The 15,518-nt window shown below is 36.3% G+C and overlaps 1 protein-coding gene across 10 annotated transcripts in view; it reads right to left on the bottom strand.

Moving 5' to 3' along the window:
- Window positions 1-15,518, bottom strand: part of NR2C2 (nuclear receptor subfamily 2 group C member 2) — a 1,701,781-nt gene that overhangs the window by 61,389 nt on the left and 1,624,874 nt on the right. For all 10 annotated transcript variants that reach the window (XM_044078621.1, XM_044078615.1, XM_044078617.1 and 7 more), the window contains one exon: window positions 2,835-2,940. In XM_044078621.1, the coding sequence (XP_043934556.1) occupies window positions 2,835-2,940 (106 nt within the window). The remainder of the gene's footprint in view (window positions 1-2,834; window positions 2,941-15,518) is intronic.

The raw sequence follows: 15,518 nt of genomic DNA, 5'->3' as shown, positions 1-15,518 counted from the left end.
CCCCCCACTTATATAAACTAACTCCGAGATCGCACAAACAGGAAACAAAAGCAAACTCACACACGCACATTCTCCAGTCCCTCACACACACATCAAACATATCAGCACACTCACATATACTTTAACTCCCACTCAAAACCTTTACAAAACACTGACTTACCTGATATAACACCTAGATCCACACACGGCACCGCGCACCATCAACACACAATCCCGGATATTATGTTGTGTAAGGTCATAACCGCGAATTCGAGATATTCAAATTCGCGATTATGAACTTTCGCAATTGTAAACATTCGGCTTTATAGTCTAGAGATACTGAAATTCGACATTTCAGTATTTCGAGATTATAAAGCGCTCCCATATATACACACGTGTGTGTGATGTTGATATCAAGCTAAGTAAAATGCATTTCTGGTGAAAGGGAATATAAACACTTTTCCAATAGTGTTAGACAACCTGAATACAGGGGCAGAATCCAACAATATCTTAAGAAATATTAATAAAAATTACAGCTATGAGGGTTGCAAATTGGCTCACAGACAAGGCCCACTGAGTGAAAGTAGCGGATTCCAAGTCAGACTGTCGACAAGTCACGAGTGGAGTCCCACAGGGCTCGGTCCTGGGCCCTCTCCTGTTTGGCATCTACTTTTCAGAAGTCCAGGCCAACACAGAGGGCCTCTGGCTGACCATGTTTGCAGATGACTGCAAGCTAGGAGTCATTAATTCCCCAAGTGGTGCAGACATCCTACAGAAATGCCTCACTGTGTCGGAGCCACAGCCTTAAGCTTAATGCCATAAAATAGGTTATCATTCCCTTTGGAAAGAACTTAGTTCCCACTAATTACCACATTGATGGGAACCCACTGAACACTGAAGGTGTTATAAGAGATCTGGGCACCCAGGCTGACAGCAACCTCACTTTTGACTACCATGTTGCCACTGTGGTCAGAAAGTCCTTCTATGTGGCACATCTCATAACCAAAGGTTTTGCATATAGGAATAAAGAGGCCATCATCCCTCTCTACTCATCCCTCATTAGACCAATCATCGAGTATAATGCCCCATTTGGCATGTACCTTACCACACACCTTCAACAGAGAGGCTATAGATGTACCTCACAAAGGGGATCCTAGGCCTTAAACACATGTCCTACATGGACAGACTCAAGAAACTTCAGCTATTCTCAGTCTTTTATCATCTACTTGGAGGTGATCTCTGCTTGACTTACAAAGCCATGTCCAACCCAGCCCTACTTGAAATGCTACACTTCCCAATCCCCCCGCACCACACGCTCCAGAGATCTCAACCTGATTACCACAATCAACAGAACATGCTGGAGGGACAGGTTCATCACCCAGAGACTGCCCATACTCTGGAATAAGCTTCCCATTCAAGTCAAACAGAGCACCTCACTGTCCCTTTTCAAGAGAAATCTCGACGAGTGGATGGGTAACAGGAAATTCACCCCAGGGATCACTCCAGTGGCTCTACTGGATAGAGGCACTGGGAACTAAAAACATCATTAGCAGAAATTACATCTTAAAAGGTCAAGAGTCAGAAACTGTTAAAACCTTTAGGGACCTTACTATACCAGTAGATGAAGTACCTAACTTTTACTAATCATATCAGAGCTCAAAATTTTGAATGTCTATTAAGATTTATTAAATCAGAGGGGAAATGGTTTTACATCTTCTGTATGTTAGCCTATCAGACATAAATGTGAGCATGGTTGCCCATTTTGGAATCCACAGATAAAAGCAAATAGCTTAAAATTGGAACAGCTGCAGTTTAGATTCTACCCCCCCCAAAAAAAAACAATAGTTTCAAAACTTAAAATATTTCATCTAGATCCAAAGTCTTAACTTCATTTTACTCAACTCTTATTAGACCCATAATTGAATATAATACCCCTTTTGGCAGTACTTATCAAAACATATCACTTAACTTGAGACACACAGAGATTCTTAATTAAAAAGATCAATAGCCTTAAGACCCTCAGCTGCCTAAAGAAACTGACAAAGCCCTATCTCCCCTGCAGTTGGTTTCCTGTAGATGCAACTGTTGTGATGTAAGTCTAGTATTTCAATATAAGAAGACCTGACCCTTCCTGACTTCCTCTTCCATCCCAGAACAAACAGTTCTTGGGATAGCCAGTTAAAGGACTTAAACCTCCATCAATAGAGAAACATTTGAATAAAAGATTCATATCCCCCATCTCTGTAATAGACATCCACTATATGTTGAGTAGAGTAGCAACTTAGCTACCTTCAAGGTACAACTAGATAATTCTACCCAGTCTGTTTTCTGTTTCCCTAGTTGAACTGGATGGAATTTCTGAATATGATTTATTGGCAAGACTTGTAATGGTCTGTAAACTGATTGCCTGTACTTGTTGATGTACCTTACCACATGAGGAAAGAATATAAATCTTTGACATAGTATATTTTGTTTAGAAGATTTGGAAGTTCATAATTATTGTAGTTAAGGCATACATGGATCAGTTTCTATTTGTAAGCCTAGGTCTAAAGGAGTCTGCCCTCAGAACAAGCTATATCTTCTGAAAAAAAGTAAAACAAATACAATAACAATCAGTTGGTTCTGTGACAGAATTATTAAACCTTAGAAATGTCTCCTAAGTAAAGTAAAGCTTTGCAAGAATACTGAATTCTTTAAAAAAATCCTGGATGAGTTTTAATGGGCTCATAAATTCATGTTTTATTGACAGGTACTAATAGACTACCATGTTTGCCTATACTGGCGGTGATGATGATGATGATGATGATGATGATGTTAATGACAATGATGACAAAGTAAAATTAATAAACAATTACCTGTAAGTATCTTCAGGGTATGTTTTCTGAACATAGTCCTGTAACTCCATTTGGGCTTTCTCCTGGAACTTTTCAATCTGACTCGTGTTTGTCAAACCAGGGTGATCTGTAACAGAAAAAGATGTCAAACTTAAGTTCTGTTTTAAAAAAATGTTTTCCTGTTCTGGTTTAGATTACTTATTATTTTGTTCTCCTAACTCCCCTACATGCTTTTTTTAAATTTTTTTATATGGTTTTAAAACATCAGATAAAGCAATTATAAAACAAACAAATAACTATTTACATGTCCACAGCTGATCAATATATCAAAGCTATACATATCAACAAAACTTAATATTTTTAAAGAAATTCTAAGTTTAAGCCAAAATTTATATGAATGTGTTATTTTAGAATTTCTCATCTTTGTAGTATGCAGTTCACTGCTGCAAACAATCTTTGCCATACTAATAAATTCAACAATAGAGGGGGGTAACTTTACCTTCCAATTTTTAGTAATTACTTTTCTGGCTATAGCAAGAATAGACCAAAGAAGAGGCACTTGGGTTTTTGGAATTATCTCAGGAATCGAAGCATTAAATAAAACTAAAGATTTAGAAATATTACATCTAACTGACCACAGAGCTTGAATGAACTTATTAATTTCTTTCCAGCTCCCCTACATGCTTGATAGCAGCCAGATGACTACTGCAACACACTATTCTATAACTAAGGGATAAATATTATTGGAGTGTGAGGAATGGTCTATCTACTAATATATGCACAGTTTTCTTCATTGTCCAAAGCTCAAGGGGCAGACTAGGTTAATAAATGTAAATATATTTCCTACTGTTTACTGAAATTCATCTTTAGAATACAATATATTTATTTAAAAAGTTCAGCTCTGGAGGATTTTTTCCTTAAAACTGGGCACTACTCCCTTCTGCCAGTTTCTGACAGGCTGCCTGAAATGTCAATAAAGTATATTGGAACTGTGGCCAACAATCAGGCTGCAATGAGAGTCCCAAATCAATATATTTGGAGTTGAGGCCCCCAAACCTTGCATAGCAGAAAAATATGTAAGACAGAAAGACCATTCCACCACCAAAACTGGAGTAGCTAGAGATTGTGCCACCCGGGACTGTCTTTAAGTTTGCCACCCCCTTCACAAGATCATGGTCAAATGCTCCCTCATACACAGCCCCCCCCCGCCCCGCAGCTATTCCAGTGTCCCATTACTTGGGTATTTCTCCTCATTTACCACAAACACTGTAATGTGCATACTGTTTTCTGCTTTACTTCTACAATGATTATCTGAATTTAATTTAAAGGTTTTATTTCAAATTTTATAGCACAAACACTGATAGGCATTTGCTAAACAAAGGAATACAGTTTCACAATGAAAATACTTAGCATTAAAACTTCTCTGCTATTGAAACTCACATTAACTGAAACAGCACTGAAACCCACATTCAAAGAAAATGCATCTGGCCAGTGGCGGATATAGTTTACCTTTGGGCTGTTTTCAAATCATAGGCCCCTTGCAATATTTATGACCATGCAAACATGCATGTGTTCTTCGACTCACCTTCCTAATTGTATTAAATTATATTCCTTGTATAATACAGCACACTTGTTACAGCGTGTTTTAAATTTTTTGTTTTGATAATTTTTCCAGTAAGCAATGAAACAAACTGTATGAACCAGTAATAACAAAACTGCCTAGTTCAGAACATTTCCAACATAAAAGTCTACTCAAACATCTGTCATCACAATCCAGAAACATATCTTAACCTCTTGGATAAAGCCATAAATAAAAGTGGGATATAGGCCCAAAAATAGGGACAATTGTTAAATATTGCTCTTACAAAAGTTGACAGAATAACAGGTTTTGCACTGGCATGAATTTTCTGAAGGGTATGAAGTGTGTAACTCAAATGTCTGTCATTATTTACTAACTTCAATCCTTAATGATTTGCCACTAATTTGCAAGAAAACCACAATTTTATGAATAATAGACCAAAAATATGTGGTAAAAATCTGGATAATCTGCGAAAATCTGAACAGTTGAGAGGTATGCCACCAATATCAGTAAATATGCACAACCGCTGCAGAAGTAAAAATCATCCATTCCAAAGAAGGGGTAGACAGTAAATGAGGACTATGTCTGCCTAACACATTTTATTTTTTTGCTGATGTTTCAGATCTCTGGTTGTAGGGTAAGCTGCAGAGTTTGGCCTATCTGAGAAAAACAGGTGAAGTATCACAGGATCTCTAATGGTACAGTAAATGAGACAAAGATTACCCTCAGGAGTCTATAACATAGATTACAGGAACAAAGCTTTCCACCCTGTCTTGGTAACTGAGGCTCTTAAGGCCAGAGCTCTTCTTTGCTGGGAACCTCTGGGTTTTTCCAAGTTTGCTGATATGTCTAGTGAGGTATGCACCATGGGGAGTATTGTATTTTATAACCGGTCTGACCAGTGCTGAATATAGGGGAAAATATAACTTTTTTGGATCTAAATGGGATACCTTTGGCTATCAGATGAATTTCCACACTACAGTTACTATATGTTGATCAAAGGAGAGGGAACTATCAACCTAGGTGCCCATGTCTTTGACTACTGCTTCGCTTGACAGTGGAATATTTTCAGTACTATATGTAGTAGGTACTTGATGGTTTCTGAATACTTCATTTTGTTTGTGTTCTGTTTAAGCCCATTATTCACACACTAAGTATTGACAAGGATAAGCTCTTTCCACAGTATAGAAATGTTTGAGGGGGCAGTCATTAGTAAATATGGTTAACCAGAGGTCCAAGCGGAGACCTCTGAGGGACTCCACTGGTAACCTTTGCACTATCTAAAGAGGCTCCCACCACATGGACAATGTATGTTCTGAGTTTTTTGTCAGTTTGTTATCCATCCTGTTAGCATAAGGATCAATGTTTAAGGCAGACCGCTTCATTACAATTATGGCATTCAGTATGCTATCAAGTGCCTTGGCCAGATCAAGATAAATGAATGAACAGCATGAGCTCAGTTGACCACTAGAGTGATCTTCTCGAAGTTCACAAGATTTAACAGGTATGATCTGCATTTGATGGAGCCAAATTGATGTGGGTGAGGCCTAATTAGATTCTTCATGTCATAATTAACGAGATCAATTATGTCATGATCCATGTCTTTACTAATCAGATTCATAAGGTAGATAGGTCTGTAATTTCCAGGGTCTGTAGTAGGGCGGCCCATCTGGAGGAGCATCACCACAGTGGTGTGCCAGTGTTTGGGCACATAACCTGTGGTTAAGCTTAGGTTAAACAATTTAAGAGTACGGTGAGAGTATGGCTGATGCTGTTTATCACACAATCTATATTTTTGATCTTAGAAAGCACCTTGAGAACATGCTCCTATGTGATGGCAAGGAACATGAAGAATTCTGGGATGAATGAGATTTGAGAAGGAATTCTGAGTAGAACTTAGCAGTAAACTTATTTACATTTGTATTATCTAGGATGTTATTTGGGTAGGAGTGAGGGGGCTCCATTATGTAAAAGTATACTGCAATAATGAGTGTCATTTGTTAGTTTGCCTAAGTAGTCAAAAAAGACTTAAAAGTTATCCTTCATCTCAGATGCTAATCTTTGTTGATGGATACCTTTATGGGACCTTACATGGCTTTTCACTTTTTGGTGAGATTTTTTATTCTATCCTCAAACTGATGAGCTCTGGTGTTGCAGAATAGTTTAATTTTTTTTTTTGTATAAATTTTTCATTATATTTGGTTCCAGGTGGGACTGTCAGATCTATACATTTTTCTAACTGGGAATAAAAATCCTCACAGTAGATTGCTGAAGGTACAGGATCAGTGGTGGCGATGTTTTTGGTAAATTTAGAGATTTCTTCATACCTGCATAAAGTTTACCTTTCTATGGTCCTTGAACAGAGAACCTTAGCTACAGGCAGAATGATGGTTCTCAGAGTAAATGTCACATGTTGGTGGTCCAATTGGACTGGTGACTGACAGGGTGGGGGTGGGGGGGTGAAACAAGTACAGGCCATATTTATGAGGACCAGATCAAGACTATTTCAGCTTTTGGTAGCTTAGCTATTTTATCAGTGTAATTTCTGTCTATCCAATCCAAAAATCTCTTCGCATACCTCACATTAGTGGTCTAGGTGCTCCAGTCTATGTAGGGGTAATTGAATTCAACCAGGATTATGGAGTTGTTGAATAGAGGAAATTCTTCTGAAAATGCATGTAATTCTAAATGATCATATGGGAAAATGAATGGGGTCTGGCAACCAGCTATGAACTGAAAGCTTTCTTTGCCCATGGTGAACTTAACTTCTAAGAGCTCCCTATCTGGGTCTCTAGAATGAGATATGGTTCCTGGAAATATTCAGACTCAGTTTTCACCAGGCCAGAAGGCATGGTAGGCACCAATCCTAGGTATGGAGGGAGTGTTTTCATTAGATCTAAACCATGTCTCTGTAATAGCAGATACATGGACATTTCAGATGCAGGAGTGCTTTGAGATCAAGTAGTTTGTTATTAAAGATTGAGCATTGAGAAGTCACTTTAATGTTGTCCAGTCTAAGATATGATGAATTTGCTAAGCTGATATGTCCATTAGATGAACTCAGCCTCAAAATGATACTAGGGAGAGCATCAAGCCAGTATGTTGAAACCCCCTGAACAAGAGATGCAAGCTTTCCTTTGTAAATCAAGTTGGACTGCTGGTCATTTCTTCCAAGGCTGATACATACTGGATTTCCATGGAATGACACCAGTTGTTGAATAATCTACTCTTTATATGTAGATATCATTCTCTGAAGGAAGAATTCAGACCAAATCACTGATTTTATTAGCAATGAACACACTTGAAACATAAATAAAACTTTTTTGGGGGGAAGGGGACAAACTTATACCATCTTCGTGGTTGCACATACATAAATGAGTAAAAATACCCTAAAACAACTGAATCAGAGCCGATTAATCCATGTCAGCAGTACAAGAAGTGACCTCATTTCCTACTCAGCCAATCAAAACTGTCAACAAAGTAGTAAAAATAACAGACACTCAGCTAGCCATCACTCAATATACTACAGTCTACAAACCGCTACTCGACATCACAGGTGCAGATGCACTTGTCCTTCACATAAATTCCACTTTGAAAAAAAAAAGACTCATATACACACATACATGCACACACATGCGCGCGTGCACACACACATACCTTACCTTCTCTCTTATCGGAATGGCTGTTTTAAATTCTGCGAGCAAGTGTGGAATGACTTTACAAGTTTACATCCGTGGAAGCGTGCGATGCATATATGGTTCTCCTTAAAGGAGAAGATGCTGCCACTCCAGTATTAGGAATTTTTTTTTTTAATTAATTAGTCCTTTTTAAGTCTGCCACCTCTAAATAGTGCCATGCGCTGTGGACCGCCCCTCTCACCCCCCCTAGCTATGCCACTGGTCACAGTACAGCATACAAAAAACAGTGGTCAGTCTCTGCCACTATCATGACCTACTGTAGTCTCCTATCAGATGAGATGTACCAGACTACACAGATATGCAGTCTTAATAATCAAGTAAAATTATATCAGTGAAAGCTGCATACCAATCCCCAATACACTTGTGCCCACATTGCAGCCACAGCTTCCTTTTATTATATACATATGTGTGTGTATGTATATATATATATATATATATATATATATATATATATATATATATATATATATATATATATACACACACACACACACACACACACACACACACACACACACATATACACACAAATACACACACACACACACACACACATTGAAATAGTTTCAGGTTTTGAAAAGTCTGCAGCCTTGATCAGCCTGAATGGGCGATCATTCTTGTTTTTATGCACTTTTGGACTAACAAAAATTCTAGCCGTCTTGGGTGATCCACTTTTAAAAAAATGAAAATGATAATCTATATACCCTTGATGTAATAAATCTAACAATGTTTAATCAATTGCTTGAATTTTTTTATTAATAATAGTACTGTTCACTTGCTCGTAACAGTCTTATATAATTCAACATCCACAATTACTGTCCTGTTACTCTTGTCAACTTTCATAATCTGTACAAAATTTTGATTTTTCATATTGTGTAATCTGACTCTTTCAGGAACTGAAAGATTATTTTTTTTATTAATAGATCTATTAGTTAAAGTCTTTCACAAGCAGCCAAAAAGCTTGTAACATACTAATTAATAAAGGATTAAAAGTACTTTTTCTTTTGCAAACATTCTGATAAACTATGCTATAGTATTTAACATCACTCATATTATAAATTCAGTTTTGAACAAAAAGTTTCAGATCAACAATAATCTTAGATAATTCAGCTTTGTTCAAAAGTGAAACATGAGTGCCAGTTAATTTCAAAGTACTAAAATTAAAAATAATATCAGCGTTGATTACTAACTCTGTCTCCCTCTTACAAGACTTCTTCCATGTGATTTTCCTTTCTGTCCCATAAACTGATTCAGACTGAGAAAAGAAGTAGCCGACAGAGAAAACTGAACATTACTAGTTTCGCTCTGTTTAGAGCGACCACCAAGAGAGTCTGCACTAGGAAAGGATGTACTAGTTTTACCAGGTAATGACAGAAAGTCATTCTCATTAGAAAAAAAAAAGACGAAACAGCATCACCAACATTCATTTTTTATGAAGTGGAACATGATTGGATGAGAATTCCATTAGACTAAGCCACCTCATTAGTTCAGGTGCCATTTTTGAAGCAGAAATGAATTTTTTTAACGAAATTGTCAGTTGAGGTTATGATGTTGTTAAACTAGAAGCTTTAATATTACAAGTTACTAAAAACAGATGGACTAAGTTTCAACAAATTCTTGTAAATGGTTACAAATTTAAACCAGCTAACAAAATATGTAAAGAATTTTTGAAAGCTATTCAACTTCATATTACAGTAGACATGGATAGTATGAGAAACATAGTTATACGTAATAGGAAAATAATCATTGGTAATTGGGATTTAGTGAAAATGTCATTTTTGTTTTACTTATAAAAAAATTGAAACATTAAATTAATTCTTGAACACTGTATGAGTGAACAAATAAAAATTTCTATGCCTCTTGGTACTTATAAGTGCAATGCTTTTCATGTATTACAGATTTAAAGGCAGAAGTGTGAAGTTAAGATGTTTGAACAAAACTTTAACTTCCAAAGGAATATTTACCTGCAGCTCAAATGGACTGGTTGTTCCTGTGAGGCTTTCTATGTGGGTAAAACGACAACAAAGCTTTTGCAGAGAATAAATGAGCAGGTTTTAGCAATTAAAAATAAAGATTACCGTAACATGTTGGCAAAACATGTTACTAATTTTAACAACTTTAAAAATTTCACTTTTGTGTGTTAGATTTTGTGGTTAGGAAACTTTTTAGTGGTAACATAAACAACATTTTAGAATGTAAGGAAGTCAAATGGCAAATAACATTATCTGCAAATAGGTTGCCAGGATTTAATGAGTCCATTATCTCTCTCTACTTGTCTCAATAAAATGACTACAGTCCCTTCTAACTCTCTTTCCCAAGAGGATTCAGAAGGGAAAAAAAAAGTCTCTAGGTGCTGGACCACCTGCTTACAAGAAAGTAGGTCTGTAGCCTCTTCCTTTCCTTGCAAAAAGTGTCTAGGTTGACATCTGCTGCAAAACTGAACACTGTACTCCTTCTCTAACCAGTACAGGCAGTCCAAGTGCAAGCCCTGACTCGTGATCTGGCTATAGCAAACGTACTTGAAAGACTTGGAATTTTTTCAGTTTGGATAAAAAAACTTTCATATCAAGAACACCAGAATTATTATCTGAAATGCAAACACAGGAAGAGAGAACTGGAAAGCCGCATGAAAACATGCACCCTCTTCTAACCTAGTAAGATTATGCCATTGTACATGCCAGGAGCTGTGTGAACCAAAGTGCGTGAGCTAGACATATTTGAAAAACTGCCAAGAAAAGGTTCTTATGAAGGAGAGCCCAGCTATTAACCACTGCAGAAGGTCTCTAAAAATAAAATCTAGATACTTTAAACTTCCTACTTCAAGAATTAGGAAGCCTTCATTTGCTTCACAAGTTACTATTACCATTACTAATATTAGCTATATATAATGCTGCACTACTGCAGGTTTACTGATGATAAAACATTTCTATGCTTTTTTTCCTGTAATGTAGATATTTTTTTAAACAAGAAACATCTTTATTAAATTATCACTTATGGCATAGGCAATCATACATTTATATAAATGAAAACAAACCACGTTGACACAATTTTAGTTGCAAACATTTTACATCGCTTCCCAATCATTGTCAGTCTAACATTACATAGCTCATTCAAATCCTAATTCCTCCCCTGTATAAATTTTTCCCACAATTCCCAGTTTTTCCAATGTAATTTGCTGCTACTCTTTTCTAAAGATCCCAATTCCATTTGTTTTATCTCTTTTACTATATTCACTACTTCTAGTACAGTTGGTTTAGACTTTGATTTCCATTTTCTACTAACAGCTTTCTAGGCAGTCACCATAACCAGACTCAGCAAGGCCTTACTAGGTCTAGGCAATTCCGAATCTGTATCATAGCTCAGAAAAATAATTTCCCTGGCTACATCAATCTGCTCACCCAGTATCTCTGACAGAGTAGCCTGAAGGGCATCCTTAAAGTCTGCCAACTCATTACACTCCCAGAAAATATGTTCCCAATTACCTCTTTCTTCCCCATCACACCTCCAACATTTGCTGTCTACCTGAGGAAAGGAGGAAAAAATCTCTGGAGTCTACTTGGGATATGAAAATATCTATGTAAACATTTCCAAGCAAAAATCCAAAATCTTCAACATTTTTTGCATATCTGGTAGACAAATATATATCCCCCATTGTTTCTTTGTGAATTGCTTATCCAGTCTCTCTCCCTAATCCTTTCTAACCTCCACTGATTGATTCTTATAATTACCACACAATATTATATGCTCTACTAATTATTCCTTTTTTTAACAGCAGTTTCTCTTCTAGATTCTACTAAAAACTCTACCAGTGCTGGACTTTCATTTAGGGCCCCCTATTTCTTTCTCTTTGCCTATACTCTGATATCAATCCTATCAATCCAGGGAAGGCAATCTCTAACCTGCATTCCAAATAAATTCTTGGCGTCTTCCCATTCTATTACCTTTTCTCTTTAGTTATTTGCACCCAATACCTTGGTTCCTTTGCCAGTTTTCTCTAATAAATTCCAGCCCCCTCTTGCCTATTGTCTGTATCCCTAATTTCAGTAATCTCTATCAGCAGAATCTCCTTACTCCATTCCCATGTCGGCTTAGTTCTTAGAATACTTTCTGCTACTTTATGAATATAATACTCTGTATGATTATTGTTATTCTCCTTAACAGTCTACATCCAAATTTAAAGTCCCTCCTTGCTTCTTGAGTTTCCCCCCATTTCATCATCATCGCTTTCCACTTTGAATTATAGGTTTCTGCTTGTGCTATGTATAGGAGCCTTAACTGTGTAGCTCTGAAATACCCCTTTAAATCAAGTAATCCCAATCCACCTTGTTCTATTGGAAGAATCAGTTTATCCCACTTGACCCTTGCTGTCTTCCCCTCTCAGATAAAATCCTTAAGCTCTTTATTAATTGCTATCCATAGTTTCTCCTCTGCTAGATAAATATATGCCTGATCAGTGTACAAAAGGGATTTGTATCACTTCACGGAAAGACCATTTCACTGAGACCAAATCGCCTAATGTTCATTTCATTGAAAGTTCATTTCACCTAAAACTCATTTCACTGACAAGTAGTACTCTAAGGCAAGTCAAAGGTATATATCCTTTTCCCCACTGTAGTGCGATCCTGGTGTTAGTATACATAGTTATGGGGGGTTCTGTTGTCTGGTTTTGTTTTACATTATTTGGTAACCCCCCCCCCAACTATATATACTAACACCAGGATCGCACTACATAAATATGGATATTGCTGAACCAATTTGTGTGTAGGTACATAATTTACAACTATTGCTTTTGTTTTAGCTTCATTAATATTGTACCCCAAAAAGATTTAAAACTGTCTCAAAATACTCCACAGCACTGTAACATCACTTTCTGGTTTTATTAAGTATAAAATAATATCATCTACAAATAGAGCCAGTTTTGCTTGACTACCATACCAATTACATCCTTGAATCTCTGAGTCCCTTATTTTCTTTGGTAATGGTTCTCAATATAATGCAAATAAAGGGGAAAGAGGACACCCCTGCCTGGTTCCTCTGCTCAGTCAGAAATTATCAGAGAGGAGCCCACCCACTTTAATTTTCACCTCAGATCCCTATTATATATCCTCTTAATCAACCTTATAATTTTATCAGGGAACGCAAATGCTTCAACTGGCCTGCTCATAAAGTCCCAGCTTACTCTGTCAAATGCTTTCTCTGCATAAAGACCACAACCAACAGTGGTATTTTCTAACATTCTGCTTCCCACTGGATCATCAAGTTTCTAAATCAATTTTTTTTAAAAACAAAAACAAATGATGTGCAAAAACTAGAGGTATAGAGGTGTAGTTTCCAGTCTGTATCAATATACAAAAGTGTATACTTTATGTAAAGCAAAAGTTTTAAATTCACTATATGTTCGATCTTACAGAACCTTTGTGCATGCGCAAAGAGGCATTACTTTATAGTGCCTGAAACCAGAACGAAAAAAGTGTCAAACTTCCTTGCTGAAGGATGAAAGTGCTTAGCCTACAATAAATTTTCTAGTACTTGGTTACTTGCTTCATGAGTGCATTTTTGCCATGGTTAATCCCCTCTGCACCACTGATTTCTGTGTTTTTGGTTGTTTAATACTGATGCTTTGATGCCTTGTTTGTGGTTCTTAGGCTTAAAAAGGCCCTAGTAGTTGTTAGCCTACTACACACCTAGGAACCTCTAACTAATAACAGATTGCAATGGCACCAAAGCCACTTAATGAGAAATCCAAATTAAGAAGTCATTGCATTTCTCCAGCAGCAGCAGTACATTACTGTGCTGTAACTTGATTTTTTTATATTATGTTTGTGTGTATGTATATATATATATATATATATATATATATATATATATATATATATATCTTTACTTGATTCTCTCTCTTGATGATGCCTTACAGTTACTCACACATATACATTTACAATACTCTTACCTTTTTTGTCATTTTCCATTGGCTCTGCTTTGCATAAGTAGCTACAATTCAAAATGGAATTCTTCGATACATTTTTTTGTTCTATTTTCAGACACTATAAAATATAGCCCCTTTGCGCATGCATAACAGTTCTGTGACATTGAACATATGATAAATTTAAAACTTTTGCTGCACGTATATATTTTTGCATTACATTTTGCTGCACTTTTATATACTGATACACAGTGGAAATGACAATGCTATACCCCTAGTTTGTGCACATCATGTGTTTTTATATTTTAACCTCATAGGTTTTAAACAGAAACATGTTACAAATTTTTTCTGTTTCCCCTGTACAGACTGTCACGTATGCTGCTGACGTACGAAGCTTGCATTGTCTAACTATTTAAAGCATATAACACTTAAATAAGACTTAAATACAACTTAAACAAAGAGTTTTGTGTCAGATTATCTTCACATTTCCATATTTTTATAATTAATAATTAATTTACAAGTATGTTGCTCTTAGAATTGAATCTAGGTATTGTTAACACAAATGAGTTAGACAGATTTTTTAGTAGTTTGAACTGTTTCTTACTTCTAATTGACAACTAATACTTAGACAGAGAGTAAAACTTGGAATTTCTAATATGCACAGACCTGAAGAAGAACCAAGAGCAATTTTAGTTAAAACATTTGAGTAAATTAATATGGTGAAAACCTAATTTTATTTTATTATTATGATTTTTGTTTTTAAAGTACACAAAAAATGTTGTGCTCCCAAACAACTAAACCAAGATAAAACAATTTACAGTCTACGCAGATAGCAGCTGTACTTCCCTGCAGCAGTTCTGAACAAAGTGAACAAACTCACTATGCAGATAAGAATCTTTAATAGTCACACATAGATTAAAGATTCTTATCTGCATAGTGAGTTTGTTCACTTTGTTCAGGACTGCTGCAGGGGAGTACAGGTGCTATCTGAGTGGGCCCTAAATTGTTTTATCATTTTTTTGTTTTATAAGGATGCAATAAATAGAGACACAGAGATTTTTAGGAATGCTGAACTGCATGGTATTTTAAAGGGACAATCCCAGGGATTTTTTGTTTTGATTCAGCCTTTGTTTACATTTCAGGTTTTGCCTTGCTGAGCATGCTCACTTTTGGCTGAGGGGGTTGGGGGAAGATTGCCTGCAGGAAGCTTCAAAGGTGTTAGCCAAATTCCATCTCAAATTGCAGTTCTACTGACAACAGTCTCAGTGTCACCCATTCATTAGTTTAATCTGTGCATTTACCCATTGGGAAAAGTAGCCTTTCAGGCATTTAATGACCTAACTACTGCTGCTGCTACTATAGAAAAAATACTTTTAAATGGACATTATTTTATTTCTAAAATCAGTTACTTGCTAGAGTACTTTGTTTATCTTTTAGTGCAGTGTAAGTCATATATTTATACAGAGACAGGATTTTCAGAGAAGGTTGTTTGTTCTTTTGTATTTCTT

This window comes from Protopterus annectens, chromosome 7.part1 (genome assembly GCF_019279795.1).
Source record: "Protopterus annectens isolate FY-2018-M chromosome 7.part1, PAN1.0, whole genome shotgun sequence".
In the NCBI taxonomy this organism is placed as follows: Eukaryota; Metazoa; Chordata; order Ceratodontiformes; family Protopteridae; genus Protopterus; species Protopterus annectens.
The sequence above is the reverse complement of the archived record's forward strand: the minus strand, read 5'-3'. Positions and strand labels throughout refer to the sequence as shown.